General features: G+C 35.0%; 1 protein-coding gene across 1 annotated transcript in view; it reads left to right on the forward strand.

The window, feature by feature from the left end:
- Nucleotides 1–23,708, forward strand: part of ANO5 (anoctamin 5) — a 99,884-nt gene that overhangs the window by 8,690 nt on the left and 67,486 nt on the right. Inside the window, exons 2-4 of the mRNA XM_061168003.1 lie at nt 804–847; nt 4,605–4,652; nt 15,210–15,323. Coding sequence (XP_061023986.1) covers nt 804–847; nt 4,605–4,652; nt 15,210–15,323 — 206 coding nt within the window. The remainder of the gene's footprint in view (nt 1–803; nt 848–4,604; nt 4,653–15,209; nt 15,324–23,708) is intronic.

Below are 23,708 nucleotides of genomic sequence, written 5' to 3' on the forward strand. Positions count from 1 at the left end.
AACTATTTCTGGGAGATTTATGTTTTTGCATCTAATTAAAGCGAATTCAATTTTATTGCTAAATACCATACATGGTGTGATTATACTACATTGTATTGATCCACTTTATTGTTTCTGGATATTTGGGGTGATGCTGGTTTTCTGAGTGTTGTGTGCTCAGTCATGCCCAACTCTTTGCAACCCCATGGAGTATAGCCCACCAGGCTTTTCTGTCCAGGGGATTTTAGCCAGGCAAGAATATTGGAGTGAGTTGTCTTTTCCTTCTCCAGGGTATCTTTCCAGCCCAAAAGTCGAACACACATCTCCTGTGTCTCCTACATTGGCAGGCAGGTTTTTTTTGTTTTGTTTTTTGAACCACTGAGCCAACCTGGGAAACCTTGGTTTTCTGGTTATTACCAATAATACTGTTATGAACATTCTTGTACCATTCCCATAGTGCATTCATTTCTACTGAATTTATAGCTAAGATAGCGTTTGTCAACTTTTTTTTAAAATCTCAGAACCCCTTTTTACTTTTAATAATTATTAGGAACTTCAAGAAGCTTTTGTTCATGAGTTAACTTTATTGGTCACCCAAGGATATTCACTTTTGTCACTTCTATTCAGCATAGTACTAGAAGTTCTAGCCAGACCAGTTAGGCAGGAAAAGGAATAAAGGACATCTAAATTGGAAAGGAAGAATGAAAATTGTTTCTGTTCACAGATAATATGATCTTTTAAATTTTGAATTCTCCCATTCAGAGTTTTAACATACTGTAATCAGTTGGCCATTTTAACATGACTTTTTTTGTTGTTTAATTTAGACAGACAAGTCAGTAGAGAAGAACATCATTCCAGAGCAAATGAGGTACGTTAAATATATGTGTTAGCTTTTTGTAAGTCAAAACAAAAATTGAGGCAAGGTTAGATATGTACTTCATATGAATACTTGGGTCTTTGTACTTCGGTTATTTATTCCTACTACATTCTTCATGTTTTGTCCTCCAACCTATTAATTTTTAAGTAAAGCAAATTCCGTGTTTCATGTAAACTTAATATTGCATCTTTCTGAGTGTTATACGAGAGAAAGCATAAGTTTGGATTTGTTTTGAGGCTTTCTGTGATGTAAACTCAGTTATGCTGAGAATTGATATGCAAGATAACAGTATTTAGCTTAACATTCTGCTTGACTATAATGCAAGGAATTTGATGGCTTTTTTTTGTTAGAGTTAGTAGTATCTGATTAGTGCATTTTTACTGAGGTATAATTGACATAATCTGATATTAATTTCTGGTGTGCAACATAATGATTCATAGTTGTATATACTGCCAAATGTCACCACAATAAGTCTATTTACCATCCATCCATCGTCCTACAGAGTCACAGACATTTTTTCTTGTGATAGCATTTAAGATTTATTCTCTTTTAGCAAATAGGCAGTACTATACCATTGACTGTAGTCACTGTATCATATATTATATCCCCATGACTTATTTGTAACTGACTGTTGATACCTCCTGACACCTTTCAACCTTTTGCTTGTCTCCACCCACCTCTTTTCTGGCAACCACCTATCTGTTCTGTGTGTCTGTAAGTTGTGTTCTATTTTGTTTATTTGTTTTATTTTCTAGACTCCTCATGTAACTGAAATCATACAGTATTTGTCTTTCTCTGTCTGATTTATTTCACTTGGCATAATACCCTCAAGTTCCATTGATATAGCAACTGACAAAATGTTATTCTTTTTCTTATGGCTAAGAAATATTCCATTGTGTGTATTTATGTGTGTGTGTTCATATGATTTATTAATTTATCCATTCATAGGTACTTCAGATAGTTTCCATATGTTGGCTGTTGTAAATAATGTTACAGTGAACTTAGGGGTTCACGTATCTTTTCAAATTAGTATTTTATTCGTTGGATAAAGAACCAACAGTGGGATTGCCAGACCCTGTGGTAGTTCTGTTTTTAATTTTTTGAAGAATCTCCATATTGTTTCCCATAGTATCTGTACCAATTTATATTCCCACCAGCAGTGCATAGGGGTTCCTTTTTCTCCATATTCTTGCCAACACTGTTATTCCTTATCTTTTTGATAGTAGGCTTTCTTACAAGAGTAAGGTGATATCTCACAGTGATTTTGATTTGCATTTCTCTGATGATTAGTGATGTTGAACATCTTTTCATGTGCCTGTTAGCCATCAGTATTTCTTTGGGAAAATGTTAATTCAGATCCTGTGCCCATTTTTTCAATTGGATTGTTTGGCTTTTTTGCTGTTGAGTTGTATGTGTTTTTTATATGTATGTATATATATTTGGGTGTTGACTTCTTATCAGGTGTATGATTTGCAAATATTTTCTCCCATTTTGGTAGGTTGCCTTCTCATTTTGTTAATGATTTCCTTTGCTATGCAGAAACTTTTTAGCTTGGTATAATCCCACCGGTTTAGTTTTGTTTTTACTGCATTTGGTTTTAGAGTCAGATGCAAAAAATTATCTCTGAGACTGATGTCAAGGAGTTCACCACCTCTATTTTTTTCCTGGGTTTTATGATTTAAGATCTTACACTCAATTCTTTAATCCATTTTTAATTAATTTTTGTGTATGGTGTAAGATAGTGGTCTAGTTGCATTATTTTGCATGTGACTATCCAGTGTCCCTAACGCCCCTTATTGAAGAAGCCACTATCCTTTCCCCATTGTATTTTATTGGCTCCTTTGTTATAAATTAATTGATCATATATAATGGGTTTATTTTTGGGCTCTCTGTTCTGTTCATCTGTTTCTGTATTTATACCAATACTATTATGTTTTGATTACTATATATTTATAATATAGTTGAAAATCAGGAGGCATGATGCCTCCAAATTTGTTCCTCTTTCTTAAGATCGGTTGGGTTATTCAGGGTCTTTTGTGGGTTTAGGCAAATTTTAGGATTGTTTATTCAGTTCTGTGAAAAATGCCATTGAAATTATGGTTGATTGAATTAATCTGTAGATTGCTTTGTGTGATATGGACATTTTAACAATATTAAGCTTCCAATCCATGAGCATAGATATCTTTCTACTTATGTGTGTCTTCAGTGTCTTTCAGCAATGTGTTACAGGTCTTTCACTTCCTTGGTTAAATTTATTCTTAAGTATTTTATTCTTTTTGATGCAATTGTAAATGGGATTGTTTTCTTAATTTCTCTTTATGATAACTCTTTACTAGTGTGTATGGAAGTGCAACTGATTTTTGTGTATTTTTATACCCTGCAGCTTTACTAAATTTAATAATTAGTTCTAACAGTTTTGCGGGGGGGGGCAGCCTTCAGGTTTTTGGTTATATTAACTCATGCCATCTGCAAATAGTGACAGTTTTACTTTTCCTTTTAAATGTAGTAGGCTTTTTATTTATTCTTCTTGCCTAATTGATCAGGCTAGGACTTGCAATATTATGTTAACTAAAAGTGTCAGGAATGAGCATCCTATTATTATTCCTGATCTTACAGAAAAAGGTGTAGGCTTTTCTTTTAAACATGATGTTTGCTGTGGGCTTGTCATATATAGCCTTACTTATGGTGATATATAAGTTAATAATTAATCATAAAAACTTCTCAACAAACAAAATTCCAGGACCAGATGGCTTCACTGGAAAACTCTACCAAACATTCAAAGAAAATTTAATATCTATCATTCTCAAGCTCTTCCAAAATATTGAACACTTCCCAATTCATTTTATGAGGCCAGAACTATGCTGATACAAAACCAAACAAGGACTCCACAAAAAAAGAAAATTACAGGCTAATATACCTCTTGAACACATATACAAATATCCTTAACAAAATATTAGCAAGAAGAATTCAAAAATACATTAAAAGGATCATGTGCCATGGTCAAGTGAAAATTTATTCCAGGGATGCAAGGATGGTTCAATACATGCAAATCAGTCAGCATAATACATCACATTGACAAAATAAAAGACAAAAATCATATGATCACATCAAAGATAAAAAGAATATGATATCAAAAACCATTTGACAAAATTCAACATCCATTTATGATAAAAACTCTTCATACAAGTAGGTAAAGATCACAACAGAAATAAATGCCATAGAGACTAAAAAGACTAGAAAAGATCAACGAAATTAAGAGCTGATATTTGAAAAAATAAATAAAATTTACAAGCTTTCAGTTTCAACTAAGAAAACAAAAGAACCTAACTAAAATCAGAATTAAAAGAAGACAAGTTATATCTGTGCTACGCTTAGTTGCTCAATCGTGTCCAACTCTTTGCGACCCTATTGACCATAGCCTGCCAGGCTCCTCCGTCCATGGGGATTCTCCAGGCAAGAATACTGGAGTGGGTAGCCATGCCCTCCTCCAGGGGAGCTTCCCAACCCAGGGATCAAACCCACATTTCTTATGTATCCTGCACTGGCAGGTGAGTTCTTTACCAGTAGCGCCACCTGGGAAACCCCACGTACATGCAGAATTTTGCATCCAGTTTCATGTGTTTCATAGCTCCCCTGAATTGTAGGTTTAGATTTTGCATAGAGAATCTAGAGTTTGTGTTGGTGACAGTTGTATGCTCTCCATTGCATTATTATTAACAGTGCTGTTTCTTCTCCGTGGTGCTATTAGGACCCGAGAAGCAGAGAGTCCAGTTTTCTCATCTGTCGAGAAGCACAGGTAAGCAGCCATCAGTAGCGCACTTTCTTGCATGGACATGATGGGTTATCTTTGCATAATCAGCAGTTAAGACTCTTACTTAGTTCACAGTTATTTTTCAAGTTCTTATACATGATATTTGATAATTTATTTGCAAACAGTCCATTGCTTGTGGGGAAAAAGGTATCATCAGGCACATTAGTTAGAATGGTGCATAAAGCATAGCATTTTGCTTGCATTTTACTTTCTCAGTTTTAAGAGATGAGAAAATGAAGGGTGTGAGAAGTTTAATGATTTGACCAAAATTAAACATATGTTTACGGGGCATATCCTGGACTAGATTAGGACTCAGGTTTCTAAGGTCTAATTTAGTATTCTTTCTCCATACAGCTCTCATCTTACCTGTAGGTATACACCTAAGAATAATCATGAATAAGTACAATTTATTTAGCAAATTTGAATGTCAATTAAGAGGTAAATAAAGGCATTCAAAAATTTTTATTAGTTGCTTAGTAACTAAAAGATACCATTTGGGAAGATGGGGAAATAGAGTTATTTTCTTACTGACAATTTTAATACAAATGTTTTCCTTTTCACTAGCATACTGATCTTTATGTTCCAGAATGAAGGTTGTGGGGTTGATCAAAATAAAATACCAGAAATTTTATTTTTTTTAATTTTTAATTTATTTTAATTTATGTTTATTTTTTGACCATGTTAAACACTTACCTGATTCCCAAGTTGAAAACCATAGATCAAATAATGTTAAGTGCAGCCTAAAGCTTATGCTATTTTGGTGTCACTTTTTAAGAAGAATAATAGGACAATAATTTACTTTAAAATCTTTACAAAAATATTTGACCGTGACAGCGAACACATTGCTAGAATTCTTCCTAAATGCTTGAAGGGACTGATGTAAGAGGCACTGAAACTTTGGCTTTATTATTTGAAGGTAAATCCATCTCCGTTTGAAACTATGAATCAAAGCATTTCAAAGAAAAATTTCTTCTTTTTTTCTTCCTCTTAAGTCTTCTGTAGTGAGCATTTTTATTTAGTTTGTCCTTCCGGTGCATCTGTTACTCTTCTGTGTGTCCATGTCTAAATACATATGTGTGTGTACATTTCTCCTGCTTCTTACACTAAAGATAGCATACTCTACATATTGATCTGTTCCTTGGTTTTCACTTAAAAACATCCTGGAGTTCCCTCTGTATTGTGTATTGATTTCGTTCTCATTTGCTAATATGTGACATAGTATTCAATTGTGTGGGTTTAGGATGATGTATTCATCCAGTCTTTTACTGATGGACCTTCCAGTTGTTTTTAATCTTGGAAATCTTTTCTTTCTTTTAGTCTTTAACCCTTGGGAATCAGGCTTATAATATTTTGGCCAAGTGTATCTTTCTAAATAGTATTTAACCATCAAAAATAAAGGCATATGGAATTTTACCATATATTACCAAATTTCCCTCTGTTTTGCATTTCCAAGAAATATACAAGTGTTCTCTTTCTCCAGAGCCTTACCAACAGTGTTTACTGAGTTTAGATGTTTGCCTGTCTGTTAGATAGGTATAGATAGTGGAGCTTTTTCATTTACTACTGTATCCTAGGATAATTTAAACTTTCATACCTCGCAATATGAGTGAGACATGTATCTTTTTTCTACATTTATGGTCATTTTCATTTATTTTGCTGGATCATTCTGTTTATATATCTTGTCTATTTTCCTGTCATACTGGTAGGTTTTCTTTTTTTTTTCCTTGATTATTTTGGGGGAACTGTTTACATATTTATTATCACCCCCTTGCCCATGAAGGAAATTGAGAGGGGACAATTGTTAGAATCTAGGAGACAGTCAGTGAACTTCAGTGGAGGGAGGGTTAGAGCTCTCCTGAATCCAGCCTCAGAAAGGAAGAAATTTACCCTCTCCTCCAGTCATCTGTAAGAAGCCAGAGATGAGAGGAACTCTTTGATATCTATAACCAGTCACCCTCCCAAGGAAAAAAAGCAGGGTAGCAATGGATAGAAAAGGGATCTGCTGAGACAAGCTGAAGATATCAGCTGGATATCATTGGAAGTATTTCCCCTTTGGGAAAAAAAAATGTAATCCAACCATTATTATGCTAGAACTTCCCGACTAATGATTCTATAACTTCGGAAGAATTCACACAATTTAACCTTTTATTTTAAGGTTAAAATAGAAGATCTGCTGGAAGAGGGCATGGCAACCCACTCCAGTATTCTTGCCTGGAGAATCCCCATGGACAGAGGAGCCTGGTGGGTTACAGTCCATGGGATCACAAAGAGTCAGACATGGCTGAGCCTCTAAGCACAGCACAGCACAGTCAACAGTGGATTTATTGAGTACCAAAGTGTTGTTGACTGTGTTAGTCTCTCAGTTGTGTCCAACTCGGCAACCCCATGAACTGTAGCCTCTGTTCATAGAATTCTCCAGGCAAGAATACTGGAATGGGCATTCCCTTCTCCAGGGGAATCTTCCCAACCCAGAGGTTGAACCCAGGTCTCCCGCATTGCAGGCGGATTCTTTACTGTCTAAGCCACCAGGGAAGCCCTCTGAGCCACCAGGAAGTCATCAGTACCAAAATGGCTTGCTGAATAGCTAGGTTAGAAGGATGCTAAAACCATTAAATGAGATAACAGAAAAATGAAGATAATACCTAAAAGAACCTGTCTTAGAGTAGTGCCATTTGTGTTTAAGGAGAATAATATGAAAAGTTATTAGGGTTTAAAGGAGGAGGAATGGGTGTTAGAAAGCACACTAGAGGCATGCCTTAATAACAGCCAACATGGTGTTAGTGGTTTTAAGGGGGTGTAGATTTTACCCACCTCAGGGGCAATTGTTCAAATATTTTATGATATGTTTGGCATAGATGCAAACCATCCAGAATGTACATTTGAATAAATGAACCAGAAGCAGTTAGCATGAATATAGTTTAGTATTTATAATTGGTCCACATATCTACTCAGATAGGATTGCTCTAGGACTCAAGACATTTAATTCTGTCTGCTGGGGATCTTATTCAGTTTCATGGTTTTAATTACCATTGATATGTTGCCACACTCAATTTGAAGTTTCTAGTATAGACATCTCGCCTGACCTTCAGGCTTAAATATCCAAGTCTTTCCCCACCATATGCATTTGAATGTTTAAAGACATTCCAATATTTATGTGTCTAAAATGTAATTTTTTCCCCAGACAAGAAGCTGCTCAATTGAAATCTTTCATATCTCAACTACATACAATCTATTCTTCTAGCTGTTCAAGTTAAAAATTATCATCACTACTGTTTATACATTACATACAATAAAATGCATTTTAGGTGTACAGTTTGACAGATTTTAACAAATCACAGCAGTCAAGATATAAATTTCCATTACCTCAGGAAAAAAGCTTCCTTTTTTCTGTTTTACCCCTGCACTAGGCAAGCTCTGATTTAAAAAAAAAAAATTTTTCTAAAGTGATATGTGAGCAGAATCATACTGTATATACTATATTTTATTTCTGGCTCCTGGACTTTTTGTTCAGCACAATGTTGCTGAAACGCATCAAGAATTCCACATGATACTGATAAACTGAATCTCATTGAATATCTTCATAATTTTTTGGTTTCTTTTGCTTTATTGCTAAGTAGTATTCCATTGTATGGATATACCAGAATTTGTTTATCCATTCACCTGTTTGATGGATATTTGAATCATTTTCAGCTTTATAAATAAAACTGTTAGGAATATTCATGTAAGAGGTGTTTGTATAGACATACATTTCCATTTCTTTGCGCTAATTTCCTAGGAGAAATTTTCTGGGTCATATGGAAACAAAAATGTGTAACTTTATATGAAACTGCAAAAATGTTTTTAAAAGGGGTTGTGTATTTTTCATTCAGTAATGCATGAGAGTTCTAGTTGCTCTCTGTGCTCCCCAGCACTTGATGTCGTCAGCTTTTTAATTTTAGTGGTTGAGTGAATGATATCTCATGGTTTCAGTTCTCATTTCCCTGATGAATGATAGTGTTACACATCTTTTCATGGGCTTATTGACCATTCATACATCTTCTGTTAACTATATGTTCAAATCTTTTCTGTATTTTAGAAATTGGATTATCTTTCACTAACTTTTAAAAAGTTTGAAGGCAAGACCTTTGTCAGTTTTGTGTATTCCAAAGATCTTCTCCCAGTCTGACTTTCCTTTTTTTTTTTTTTTTTTAACTTAACACTGTTTTTAAAAAAACAAATTTTCAAAGTTCAGATTCTCATTCTTTTTTTTTTTTTAATGAGCCATGCTTTTTGTGTGCGAAGAAATAATTGTACCAAAGTAGAGGAGATTTTCTCAGATTTTCTGTAGTTTTATACTTTTAACTCTTACCTTTGGTCTGGGATTCATTTTGAGTTAACTTTTGTAGATGATTTGTGGTAAGAATTAAATGTATTTGCTTTTTACTATGCATATGTAACATGTGCTATCATTTCCTCATAGAACCTTTGTGGAAACTGACCATGTAGGTGTGAGTTTACTTCTAAACTCCGCTTTGCCCATCATGTGTCTATTCTTCTGACAACATTACACTTTCTTCATTACTCTCAGTTCAGTTCAGTTTAGTCACTCAGTCGTGTCTGACTATCTGCAATACCATGAACTGCAGCATGCCAGGCCCCCCTGTCCATCACCAGCTCCTGGAGTTTACCCAAACTCATGTCCATCGAGTCAGTGATGCCATCCAACCATCTCATCCTCTGTCGTCCCTTTCTCCTCCTGCCTTCAATCTTTCCCAGCATCAGGGTCTTTTCAAATGAGTCAGCTCTGCATCAGGTGGCCAAAGTATTGGAGTTTCAGCTTCAATATCAGTCCGTCCAGTGAATACCCAGGACTGCTCTCCTTTAGGATGGACTGGTTTGATCTCTTTGCAGTCCAAGGGACTCTCAAGAGTCTTCTCCAACACCACGGTTCAAAAGCATCAATTCGTTGGCATTCAGCTTTCTTTTTAGTCCAACTCTCACATCCATACATGACTACTGGAAAAACCATAGCCTTGACTAGAAGAACCTTTGTTGACAAAGTAATGTCTCTGCCTTCACTTTATATTAAAAGTATGAAAATCAGATTATTTCCAATTTATTCTTTATCAAAATTGTTTGGCTACTCTAGAATCTACATTTTTCATATAAATTTTACAATCAGCTTGACAAGTCTAAAAAAATTACTATTGGTGTTTTGATTGGTATTGCTTAGAATCTATAGATTAATTTTAGGAGAATTTACATCTTAATGATATTGATCTTTTTCAATACATGAACATAAAATATATCTCTGTTTTGATATGTTTTAGTATATATCAGCAATATTTTCATTTTTAATGTGCAAGTATTATACATATATGTTAACTCTGTCCATAGATGTTTCATATTTTTGATCCTCATGTAAATATATATTTTTTTCATTTCCAATTGGACATTGCTCTCTCTCTCTCTCTTTCTCTCTTTCATCTCTATCTTGGATTTTAAAAGTATATAGATTCATAATAATTCAAAAGTTAGGACTTAAGGTGTTCAAGTTATGTGTAATGAAAGAAAGATGTTATTGCCAACTTCTGTGTAACACCAGTAATAAAAGTTTTCAACTCTATTTATAGAGAAGAGGCTCTAACATATCTTTTTACAAATAAATTAGATTAAATTTAATGAATTGAAAAGACACAGGCAAGTTATGGTAAGTTTATAATAATATGAAAACTAATTTTAATATGGTAATATTATTAAAAAGGCAAGAAAAATGTGTGCATTAAATGTAGCCACTTATTATATTAAAAAATTCAGTGCTTAGACAAAACTAGAAGTAAATACACTGAATAGTTACTAAAATAGCAAGGAAATAGGAATGATTTTAAAAATACATTTTTAGTAGGTTTAGTGTTACTATTTTATAATGAGAAGTGAACATATTTGGCACATGATGGAAATACATAATAAAATTGTTAATTCTAAATTTTTCGTCTATGGAATGTTAATTGTATCATTTTGTAATCAAGTCCTTTGGTGATCTTCATTTAATATATTTAAAATTAATTTTAAAAAATATTAAGTCAGTACTTTTTCAGGACTAACTGTTGATCCTGAGCTCACTGATTTTTGTATTGCGAGGATATTGTGTATTGGAAAGGCTGCAAAGTAACTTGACATTAGATGTATTTATCACAGAAGGCTTTTTACCAGTCACTTAGGTAAATTTTTATACCTTGCATTCTCAGCCTTCTTAATGTTGTGGTACTAGTTAAACCATGACTCCAGGGCCAACTTATTCTTTAGGCATAGGAGGCACAAAATACTTATTGGATCCCATGGAAATGTTTTAATTTTAACATATTTTAAAATCAGAGTTAAAAAAGTATAATCATATATATTATTTTTTATTAAACATTTTAATAGAAAAAGGGACCTGTGAAAGTCATAATATGGTCCTATATGGCTTCTTAGAGTATGAGTGTTTCATTTCCCTTAACAATTTTGTGATGACTTCTGGTAAAACATCTGAGAAAAGTAGTAACTTGTGGATCTCATGAAAGATTCCAAGAAAATTAAAGTGCTAAGTTAGAATATTTCAGCCCAACACAAAATATTATGCTTTATACAGTGACCAACATCCATCATGTATCTGTCTTTTTTTTAAGTAATGGCAGTATTAACTCATCTATACATAGTAGGCTCTTCAGTTTACAGAGCTGAGACTTTCCCAGCTTAGTCACCAGTTGCTGGGTCTATTTAGAATATTCCAGGAAAAACAACAGTTTAAACAAAACTTTGCATGGCAAGAACTGAAATTCTTTATTGATAATTTAATTAGATAATTTATAATTTCATTATACTATGAAATATAGTACTTGCCTTTTTGTGCCATAGGTTGTTTTCCTTTCAAATATTATTGATTAGCCCAGATGTTTTTTAGTGAATTGCTTTGGTATTCTAAAAATAATGGTAACTGAAAATTGAAGACAACTGAGCATTTAAGTAATTAAGTGACTTTTCCCCCCCAGTATTCTGATAGTGAAATATTTTAATTGTAATGAAAGATCATTATCTTTTAGATCTAATTAAAGCTTGGAACCTCTTTCTTAAAAAAGTAATTACACACACACTTATATGGTAATGGTAATTTCAGTATTTTTTTCAGTAATGAAATATTTTACACTATTGGGTGAGCTTTTCATACCATACATGGTCCCAGAATAACTATAATAATTTTGCTTTCTTTGCCTGATGTATATAGGCATACATAACAGAATTTCTACTACATCTATTTTACTTTACATTTCCATTCTCATGTTTTCCTTCATTATTTTTTCTTTTTCTTTCTTAATCCAGGTCCACAAATGTGTATTATTTAAAGTTACTGTAAAAGGATTTAGGGAAATTTACTTCAAAGTCCCCTTTTTTCTTTCATTTATTCTTTATTGTCTTCTTTTTTGTTCTTTTTTTGTTCTTCTTTTCTTCTTACTGTCTTCTCCCACCTTCCAGATCTGAAGTGTTACACATACACATGCATATTCACATGAACGATCATACTGGGGTTTGTCTGTTTGTATGTCTGCTTTGGGGGAAATCTTCTTTAATTCTGGGCAGGATTTGCTAACATTCTGTTGATTGCTTCCCAGCCTGCCACGCGATACAATTTGTTCCTGAGGCGGCGTCTTCTGGTAACCAGTGCGGAATGATAACTGCCTGTGCTTTGGATGGCTGCATTGCTAGCCTGAGTCATTTTTGTTGCAATGAATGCTGTTAGTTTGAGGGACTTTGTCATTGCTTCCTATTCCCAGGCAACTGAGATTTTAGAATGGTGATTTGTAATCTTTTTGGGGTCTGATTCAAGCTTTGGAACCTCTTCCTTTAAAAAAATGTAATTGCAAACACACAAATACACACACTTGCACTTACACACTTTAAATTTACATACAGTTTCAGAAGTTTATGAGTTTCCATGAAGAATCCAAGTTTATGAGCCTTAGAATAACTACCTCATTCATTAGCCACCCAGATGTTTGCCTCACTATAAACAGGCATTTCCAAGAACAAATACAATCAAATATAAATAAAAAAATATACACACACACTGCAAAAAAAAATGATCTTAATGTCATGTCTTGTGCAAAACAAAATAATGAGATGTTTTCATAGTTTTCAGTTACGTGTAACAAAATTATCATGTTTTTGTGCCCCAGTTGAAGTCAACCAGTTTCTGTGAACAGTCCTAAGGACGTCTGCTGCTGCTGCTGCTAAGTCGCTTCAGTCGTGTAAGACTCTGTGCGACCCCATAGACGGCAGCCCACCAGGCTCCCCTGTCCCTGGGATTCTCCAGGCAAGAACACTGGAGTGGGTTGCCATTTCTTTCTCCAATGCATGAAAGTGAAAAGTGAAAGTGAAGTCAGTCAGTCATGTCTGACTCTTCGCGACCCCATGGACTGCAGCCTACCAGGCTCCCCCGTCCATGGGACTCTCCTCATAGTGTTTACAGGGCTACCGGTGATTTCTCTGTATGTTAAAAATTGTTTCCAGTTTATAGTTAGTGAATGACATAATGATAGAGATTTGTGTTTTTTCTAGGTAGCCTTTGGGTTTTGAGAGAAGGGAATTACATATGCTCATGGACAGAGGAGCCTGGCAGACTACAGTCCATGGGGTTGCAAAGAGTTGGACATGACTGAGCAACTAAACACAGCACATTTTGACTGAACATTCAGGAAATAATTGGATTAAATAGTCCAGCTACTTTGTTTGTTCCCTAATGGAAAAAAACTGAGTGTGAATTTTGTTGATTTCTACATGCACATCTTCTGTCACCAGAACTTCTCTTTGTGGACCTAAATTTAGTTGTTCAAACAAATGATATGAATTCTTACCAATATATGTCATTAAAAAAAAAAAACTTTACCAGACAAAATATGACTGACCCAGACTTAGAGCAAAAAGATTATTATTTTTCCCTCTAATTTTTTGCTTTGACTGTATTTAATCTAATTAGTATTATTTTCCCTTCCCCAGTTTGGTAATTTCATAAAATATGCTAATCCTGTGACAACGTACAAGAGCTCAAATAATTTTTCATTTTGTTCACTTTTTTTAGTGATTTATAATCAAGATCTATAACATGATAACAGTTCGAATTTTTCATGTCTTTTTTTTTTAACTTTCTTTTATGAGAAGAGAGATGACTATGTATCCTTTGGGGTGCAAAAAACTCAGACATAACATTTAAATGATGAAATCTTGATATGTAATCTCTGCACTCCTTGAGTATTTTTTATTTCTTCATTCTTTTTTCACTCATTTCCTCCTGTGCAGTGGGAGCTAGTTCTTTCTGAGACATACTAGTTATGCATTCATATAAATAAAATACAGTTATTCTGTTCATAAACCACAGATCAAACATGAGATTTTTTTTCTTATTCTTGCTTGACTGATCTACATCCAGTCCTTTTTATGCGTGATTTGCCTGGCCTAACTTGAATGAAAAACAGCATAGAATACCATAAAAGAAACTCATACACTGAAATAAATACCAGTTATGAAAATTAAAAACCCAGTTCCCCATTCACTAGTTAGCTCAAGCAGTTGGAAAGTTGTCTATATTATAAATCTGCATCACAGGGATAGAGAGATCACTGATATGCACTGTATCATCTATTTACATCATTCTAGGTATTATATGTGGGCTGTTCCAAATATTAACTGTGACATATTACATATGAACTCCCAAGAGGACCAAATCAGTCAAACTTAAAATCTCTTCTTTTTGAAGCTCTCTGATGTTTTTGTAGTTTTGAAAGGGGAGGAATTAATGAACCATACATGTGAAGGGTAAATTTGCAAGTCTGACCATTTTACTGAGAGAATTGGTAACAGATTTAAACAGGGCATTGATTTTAGCTCACTTAAATAATTGATGTTGAAAAGGAGATTTGTATAATAAAAATAAATGGAAAAAAAAAAAGGAGATTTGTATGCGAGTTTACTTGAAGCCAGCTAGCAAGCTAACTTGCTTTCTAATTTTTAGTTGCATCTTGATTTTAACCCTTCAAAAAGTTAATTAAAAAGCAATTTTATGAAAACATAGCATGAGCATTAATTATGTTTTTGTTCTTGCAGTGAGATTCATTAATTAGTCTGTAATGAATTATACCCCTAAAGTAGTATGTGACCATGGATTATTTGTTGGACTTATTGGTATTTTGCTTAATGAATTAACAAGTCTTTCTCTGAATATGCTTTTGGGATCAATGTATACATGTATTCATTTTGTATTTTGGTATAATTGTAACATTTTTATTATATGTGCATGTAGTCAATATGCTTAGTTTCATCTTGAGTCTTCATTGCTTAATATGTAACTTCTTTATGGATGTGACTTTCTAAAATAAGCATGATCTTCCATTGATGAAAGCTCTGTCTTTATCTGTCATTTTCGGAAAATGAAATTAGATGGTGACCAAATTTTAACTTAATTTCTTTCATGTTTTTGCCATCTGAAAATAAAACTGTAATTTAAAGCTGTGCCATTCATGTCTCCTGCAGTTTAAAAAAGATGAACAAAGCAAAGACTCTATCTTCTTCAGAGATGGGATTAGGAAAATTGATTTTGTGCTTTCCTATGTTGATGACATAAAGAAAGAAGCAGAACTGAAGGCGGTAAGTACTTATGAGACAGAGGTGGGAATAATAAGAAGCACATTCCATAATTTGACAGGGGTCTTTCCACTGAAATTATTTTGTAAAGGTTAGCGGCCCCAGAGTATTTCTGGAAGCAGAAACTGAGTGGAAAGACTACAAAATATGCAACCCAAAAATACATATGTAATTTCAATTTTTTTTTAACATTTTGGGCAGGGGCTTCTTTTTGTAGCTCACCTTTGTTCTTAAATGTGACAACCAGAATTTGGGTGTATGTATGAATATAATATTTATCTTTTGTATTCAATTTCATTTCAGCTTTCATTAATCCATTCTATCTGAAATAGCCTTGACATTATGTTCTTTCTGAACTTACATTATCACTTTCTAAACTTACATTATTTATTTTTGTTTTTTTTTTTTTTACTTGTTTACTGTCTCCAACACCATAAAGTAAGTTCACAAAACCAAAGACTTTGTCTTGTTTCTTACTGTATACTTGAATGCCTAGAGGAGTAGTTGGAGAATAATGGATGCTTAGTAAATATTGGTTGGTTGGTTTAGTGTGTTGTGTCCAACTAAGTTGTGTCCAACTCTTTTGTGACCCCATGGACTGTGTAGCCCGCCAGGCTTCTCTGTCCAAGGGATTTTCCAGACAAGAATGCTGGAGTGGGTTGCCATTTCCTTTTCCAGGGGATCTTCCTGACCCAGGGATTGAACCTGGGTTGCCTGCTTTGCAGGCAGATTCTTTGCTGATTGAGCCATTAAATATTTGAGGTGTCCTGCAGTCCATGGGGCCTCAAAGAGTTGGATATGACTTAGTGACTGAACAACAACAGCAATGGGTAAGCATATAAACACACATTTACTAACATGCTTAACATAGGAAATAAATGTCCCATGAAGTAAAAAACTAAAGATATTATGTAAGTCCCTGTACATATCCCTCCCTGTTCTTTTCTTCTACTCTTTCCCTGGAAACTCTTCCACCAGGGCACTAAAATTCATTCACTGTCACCACTTTCAGCTCTTGTCTGAATGTCTCTTCAAGCCTAGCTTCTCCTAGGGATTTGATGCCATCCTCAGCAGCCCTCTTAAGTGGTGGAGGTTTTTCCCCTGCGGACTGTTTTTCTGGAGGTGGATGAATGCCTGCTCTCCTTGTATCTTGTTGTTGATTCCAGTCCATCCTCCCTTGCTTAGCCCTAAAACTACTGAGCTTTAAATCTCATTGGTTGATTCCTTCTTCTTTCCAGTTTCATTCTTCTTTCTCAAGATTGCTTTGGCTATTCGAGGTTTTTTGTATTTCCATACAAATTGTAAATTATTTGTTCTAGTTCTGTGAAAAATACCGTTGGTAGCATCATAGGGCGTGCATTGAATCTATAGATTGCTTTGGGTAGTATAGCCATTTTCACAATATTGATTCTTCCAATCCATGAACATGGTATGTTTCTCCATCTGTTTGTGTCCTCTTTGATTTCTTTCATCAGTGTTTTATAGTTTTCTACATATAGGTCTTTTGTTTCTTTAGGTAGATATACTCCTAAGTATTTTATTCTTTTTGTTGCAATGGTGAATGGTATTGTTTCCTTAATCTCTCTTTCTGTTTTCTCATTGTTAGTGTATAGGAATGCAAGGGATTTCTCTGTGTTAATTTTATATCCTGTGACATTACTGTATTTGTTGGTTAGCTCTAGTAATTTTCTGGTAGAGTCTTTAGGGTTTTCTATGTAGAGGATCATGTCGTCTGCAAACAGTGAGGGTTTTACTTCTTTTCCTATCTGGATTCCTTTTATTTCTTTTTCTGCTCTGATTCCTGTGGCCAATACTTCCAAAACTATGTTGAATAGTAGTGGTGAAAATGGGCACTCTTCCCTTGTTCCTGACTTTAAGGGAAATGCTTTCAATTTTTCACCATTGAGGATAATGTTTGCTGTGGATTTGTCATATATAGCTTTTATTATGTTGAGGTATGTTCCTTCTATGCCTGCTTTCTGGAGAGTTTTTATCATAAATGGATGTTGAATTTTGTCAAAGGCTTTTTCTGCATCTATTGAGATAATCATATGGTTTTTATCTTTCAATTTGTTAATGTGGTGTATTACATTGATTGATTTGTGGATATTAAAGAATCCTTGCATTCCTGGGATAAAGCCCACTTGGTCATGGTGTATGATTTTTTTAATATGTTGTTGGATTCTGTTTGCTAGAATTTTGTTAAGGATTTTGGCATCTATGTTCATCAGTGATATTGGCTGCCTGACTTCAGGTTCTACTACCAAGCCACAGTCATCAAGACAGTATGGTATGGCACAAAGACAAAAATATAAATCAATGGAACAGAATAGAAAGCCCAGAGATAAATCCATGAACCTATGGACACCTTATCTTCGACAAGGAGGCAAGGATATACAATGGAAAAAAGACAACCTCTTTAACAAGTGGTGCTGGGAAAACTGACCAACCACTTGTAAAAGAATGAAACTAGAACACCTTCTAACACCATACACAAAAATAAACTCAAAATGGATTAAAGATCTAAATGTAAGACCAGAAACTATAAAACTCCTAGAGGAGAACATAGGCAAAACACTCTCCAACATAAATCACAGCAGGATCCTCTATGACCTACCTCCCAGAATATTGGAAATAAAAGCAAAAATAAACAAATGGGACCTAATTAAACTTAAAAGCTTTTGCACAACAAAGGAAACTATAAGCAAGGTGAAAAGACAGCCTTCAGAATGGGAGAAAATAATAGCAAATGAAGCAACAGACAAAGGATTAATCTCAAAAATATACAAGCAACTCCTGCAGCTCAATTCCAGAAAAATAAATGACCCAATCCAAAAATGGACCAAAGAACTAAACAGACATTTCTCCAAAGAAGACATACAGATGTCTAACAAACACATGAAAAGATGCTCAACATCACTCATTATCAGAGAAATGCAAATAAAAACCACAACAAGGTACCATTACATGCCAGTCAGGATGGCTGCTATCCAAAAGTCTACAAGCAATAAATGCTGGAGAGGGTGTGGAGAAAAGGTAACCCTCTTACACTGCTGGTGGGAATGCAAACTAGTACAGCCACTATGGAGAACAGTGTGGAGATTCCTTAAAAAACTGGAAATAGAACTGCCATATGACCCAGCAATCCCACTCCTGGGCATACGCACTGAGGAAACTAGATCTGAAAGAGACACATGCACCCCAGTGTTCAGTGCAGCACTGTTTATAATAGCCAGGAGATGGAAGCAACCTAGATGCCCATCAGCAGATGAATGGATAAGGAAGCTATGGTACATATACACAATGGAATATTACTCAGCCATTAAAAAGAATTCATTTGAATCAGTTCTAATGAGATGGATGAAACTGGAGCCATTATACAGAGTGAAATAAGTCAGAAAGATAAAGACCAATACAGTATACTAACGCATATATATGGAATTTAAAAAGATGGTAATGATAACCCTATATGCAAAAGAGAAAAAGAGACACAGATGTGCAGAACAGACTTTTAGACTCTATGGGAGAAGGCGAGGGTGGGATGTTGAGAGAATAGCATTGAAACAAGTACACTATCAACGGTGAAGCAGATCACCAGCCCAGGTTGGATGCATGAGACAAGTGCTCAGGGCTGGTGCACTGGGAAGACCCAGAGGGATCCAGTGGAGAGGGAGGTGGGGGGGGGGATCGGGATGGGGAACACATGTAAATCCATGGCTGATTCATGTTAATGTATGGCAAAAACCACTACAATATTGTAAAGTAATTAGCCTTCAACTAATAAAAATAAATGGAAAAAAAAAAAATCTCATCGGAGTTATCACTACCCAGTATTGTCGCTGCCCTTATTCTATCCCTGATCTTCCAACAGGGAAGATTTTGTTAACAAAAAGTTTCTCAACAATTTTAGCTCCTGGTTCACTAATACTCTCTACACCCAAGCTCCTTTTTTAATTATTTATAATCTCAATGCATATATAGATGATTATTTTCATCCTGGCCTTTCTGTTCATTGAACTCCCTTTTCCAGTTATCTTAGTCTCTAACTCAGCCCTTCATTCCCCTAGAACTTGCCATTACTAAAAGCTACAACTCTTACAATCTCATTCCAAGTATCCAGCTGTCTGACCAATATCCTTCTTCCTTCAACTCACCAGGACCAGGTTAAATATAATTATGTTAATCTTCTTACTGCTGCTCCTTATCTTTATGCTCTTTTTTATGCTTGTTCAGTTTAAATCTCATATCAAGTTATACTTTATGGCAAATGCCATCAAACCCCTTGGTCCTCTCTCAATCATACTTAACTTCGCAAAACAACTTTGTTAAACCCAACTGTCTACCTAATACATGCCAGAACCATGCAGAAAGAAAGACATATAACTCACTTACTGACTTTATCTCATATTTGTGCCAGTGGACCTCAACTAGGCCCTTAACGCTATCTGGCAGTCACACTTCTTTAAATTATTCAGTTTCCCAATCTGCTGGATGACTGTTTTATAACTTTTCTCTCTCTTATCTTGGATGTATCCTTCCTATTTTCAAGCTTGGCTGACCAATTTTCTAAGTCATTGAGAAAACTGAAGCAAGTAGAAGAGAAATTATTAATTTTCATTACCATATCTGTCCATCTACCAGTATCTCCATCTGTGTAATCTACCTTTCTTTCTGTTACCACAGATGAGCTGTCTGTCCTTCTGTCTAAAGCCAAGAACTCTGCTTGTGTCCTGAATCCATTTTTAGGGATCAGAAAGACTACCCCCAGGTTTGCTGATTCATTAAAAGACCTCACAGGACACAGCATGCAGCCATATGCAATGGCTATGATTTATTGCAATGAAATAAGTAAAGCAAAATCAGCAAAAGGAAAAGAATGCATGGGACAAAATTCAGAGAAAATCAGATACAAGCTTGTAAGAGTTCTCGCCAGGTGGAGGGGAGTCATGGAACGCACTTGATTTTTCCAGTAACGATGTGTGACATTGCACTGGAAGTGTTGACTGTTATGGAAACTCATTAATGATGCAGTGCTGTAGGATTTTACTTGTCACCTTCTGCTCAGCTCATACCAATATTTCATAGTCCTGAAGGGAAGCAAGTGTTCAGTATAAATGACATAGTTTGTACAAAACAGGTGAAGTGAAGTCAGCCACTCTTAGTAGATCTGAGAGTGGTGGGAACCCTCCCCCAAATCAGTTTCCAAACACCAGAACCAACCTTGAAGTCAGGCCTCTCTAAGAATAGCAGTTTTAAGCCTGTTATAGTATGCCTACTTAGGGATGTTGCTTTTATGATTCTTTCTCCCTTAAACTGCATTTTGTGTTGTTCTTTACTGAATCATTTCTTTCAACAGGTGAATGTGATGTTAATTTTTCCATATTTAAAAAATAAAAACTAAAAAAGCAAGAACAAAAACCTTCTCTTGATTGTTTCCCTGCTAGCTACTGTCAATTTCTGTTTTCTTTTGTCTCAATTTTCTCTTAAACCCATTCCTATCAGGCCTTAACCTCACCCACTCTTCTCACGTTTATATAAATGAATCTAGTGTTCAAGTCTCAACTCTCATTTTGTTTGACCTGTTAGCAGTGTCTGCCACTACTTAGCATTCCTTTCTCTATGCTGCACATTCTTGACTTGGCTTCCAAGTCTCCACATTCTTTCGGTTTTCTTCTTATTTCACTAGCCACTGCTTTTCAATTTTTGCTTCGCCCTGATCCATTGTTAGTGTAGTGCCTTAGGTTCTGTCCTTGATCCTCTTCCTGTCTCAATCTACATTGATTTCTTTGATGATACATCCAGTCTCACAGTTTTAAAATTTAAGACCATGTTTGTGCTAATTCTGTTTACTTTTCCACTTCATACTTCTTTCCTATATGGCTATTCTGTATCTCTCCTCAGAAGTCTTACAGAATCTCAGACTCAGCCGGTCTAAAATGAACTCCTGGACTTCTCCTCAAAGCCTGATTCATCTACAAGTCTTCCTCATCTACAGTTATTTATCATATATTTCAGTAGTTGCAAAGGACAGAATTTATAGTGTATTGTAAATGGTCCAGTTAAATCACTTCTTAGCTTGTACCCCTAGAAGGTAAATGTCATGGCAATTTGTCACCCATCATCATTTATTTTGAAAAAATGAATTATATGAAGAAACTTTTTTAACACTTCAAATTTTACATAATTTACTTTTCTCCACCTAAAATTTTCCTTCCACTTTCTCTGTGTAATTTTTTCCTAATGTAAATGTGTTTTATATTTAGGAGGCTTCTATCATTTGTTCAGTCAAGTTTGCTACAACAAATGTGTATGTACATGGAAGGGTTTTTATTTCTTCATCAGAATGATCTAAGCCTTAAGCTTTTTCTTTTGTTTTTTGAGGGTTTTTTTTTTTTAATACAGTTGTACAAGTGCATAATTGGTAAAACTTGAAATACTATTTGACAAGTAATTATCAAACATCAAAAGTAAACTCATCCTAAATGCATCAGTTCATGAAATGAATGCAGGGGCTTTAAACAATATCTTCTTTTTCTTTTAATAATTTTGTTGATTTATTCATATTTACTGTGCTTGGTCTTCACTGCTGCTGCACAAACTTCCCTCTAGTTGTGGCTGTCAGTAGCTATTCACTCGTGTGGTTTTCAGGCTTCTCTTTGTGGTGGCTTCTCTTGTTGAGGAGCATGAGCTCTAAGGTACATGGGCTTCAGTAGTTGCTACTGCCAGACTCTAGAGCACAGGCTCAATAGTTGGGGCACACAAGCTTAGTTGCTCCATGGCGTGTGGGATCCTCCCGGATCAGGTGCTGGACCCATGTCATCTGCCCTGGCAACAACTCCCCAGCATTGAGCCACCAGGGAAGCCCAACCAAATTTCCTTTATTCGTAGATGTATGAGAATTATTTCTAGAATGAGATGTTTCAGCTTCAAGTATATTCTTTTTTTTTTTTAATGTTAGTATAAATTAGGCTTGTTCAGATAAATAAGTAGATTGGAACAGAAATGGTACTCTTTTAGCAGCTTTAATCTTCTTGGGTGAACTCCTGAATTACAGCAGCAGATTGCCAAGTGATTTGTCATAAAAGTAACATTTGATGGTCTATCACCTAACAATACTTAGCTCAGCTTTCAGTTTTACTGAAGTTGGAGAACTGGTGTACCCATGTCTCACAGAAGCATTTGTTACTGTAATGAGAGGAGGTATTCACTTTTTTTGGAAGAAAAGCTATGACCAACATAGCCAGCATGTTAAAAAGGAGAGACATCACTTTGCTGACAAAGGTCCGCCTAGTCAAAGCTATGGTTTTTCCATTAGTTATGTATGGATGTGAGAGTTGGACTATAAAGAAAGCTGAGCGCCGAAAAATTAATACTATTGAACTGTGGTGTTGGAGAAGACTTTCGAGAGTCCCTTGGACATCAAGGAGATCAAACCAGTCAATCTTAAAGGAAATCAGTCTTGAATATTCATTGGAAGGACTGATGCTGAAGCTGAAACTCTAATACTTTGGCTACTTGATGGGAAGAATGACATACTGGAAAAGACCCTGATGCTGGGAAAGATTGAAGGCAGGAAGAGATGGTTGGATGGCATCACTGACTCCACTGACATGAGTTTGAGTAAGCTCCGGGAGTTGGTTATGGACAGGGAAGCCTGGCGTGCTGCAGTCCATGGGGTCACAAAGAGTTGGACACGACTAGGTTACTGAACTGAACTTATTCACTTTTTTAATACTGATAATGTACTTTGAATGTCCTTCTCACCCCTTGTTTTGTTTTTGTTCTGTTTTTGCTTTCCTGGAGGATTGCAGCCTGCTTTTTCTGTTGGTAACATAAGAGAAGGGCAATTGTGAAAAAGTATCAGATAGGGGAGAATTGTTAGTAAACATATTCTCACATCTTGTAAATGTTGGATGTTGGAGAAAAAGAACACATTAAAATTATATTCTTTGTAAAGTTTGAAGATCTCTCAAGGTGGACATATGCATTTGAAGATATGTCCTGTGATATCCTAGTAAAACCTTTTAAAATTTCATTTACTATTTTTCATAGTTATATCATAATTTTTTACATTTAAGTCACAGTTGCAATTTTTTACACTTACATGAGGGTTAACTCATACTTGAATTATATTTAAATCACAGTTATAATTTTTCACACTTACAGTTAAAGCCAAAAGCATTTTGAATAGTTAATTATTGCTTTAAAGCTCGCATGTAATGATTATTTACATTTAATTGAATTAAATTTAATTTTACTTTTTCTGAGTGAAGCTATTCTTCATAATTAAAAAGTCATGACGATATTTTGCCTGAAAATTGCATTCAATATGTCATTTGTTTAAAGTGTCTGATATCTTTGTAGGACTGAGTCTTCCCAACTAGAAGT

The sequence above is a fragment of the Dama dama genome, chromosome 2, assembly GCF_033118175.1.
Source record: "Dama dama isolate Ldn47 chromosome 2, ASM3311817v1, whole genome shotgun sequence".
In the NCBI taxonomy this organism is placed as follows: Eukaryota; Metazoa; Chordata; class Mammalia; order Artiodactyla; family Cervidae; genus Dama; species Dama dama.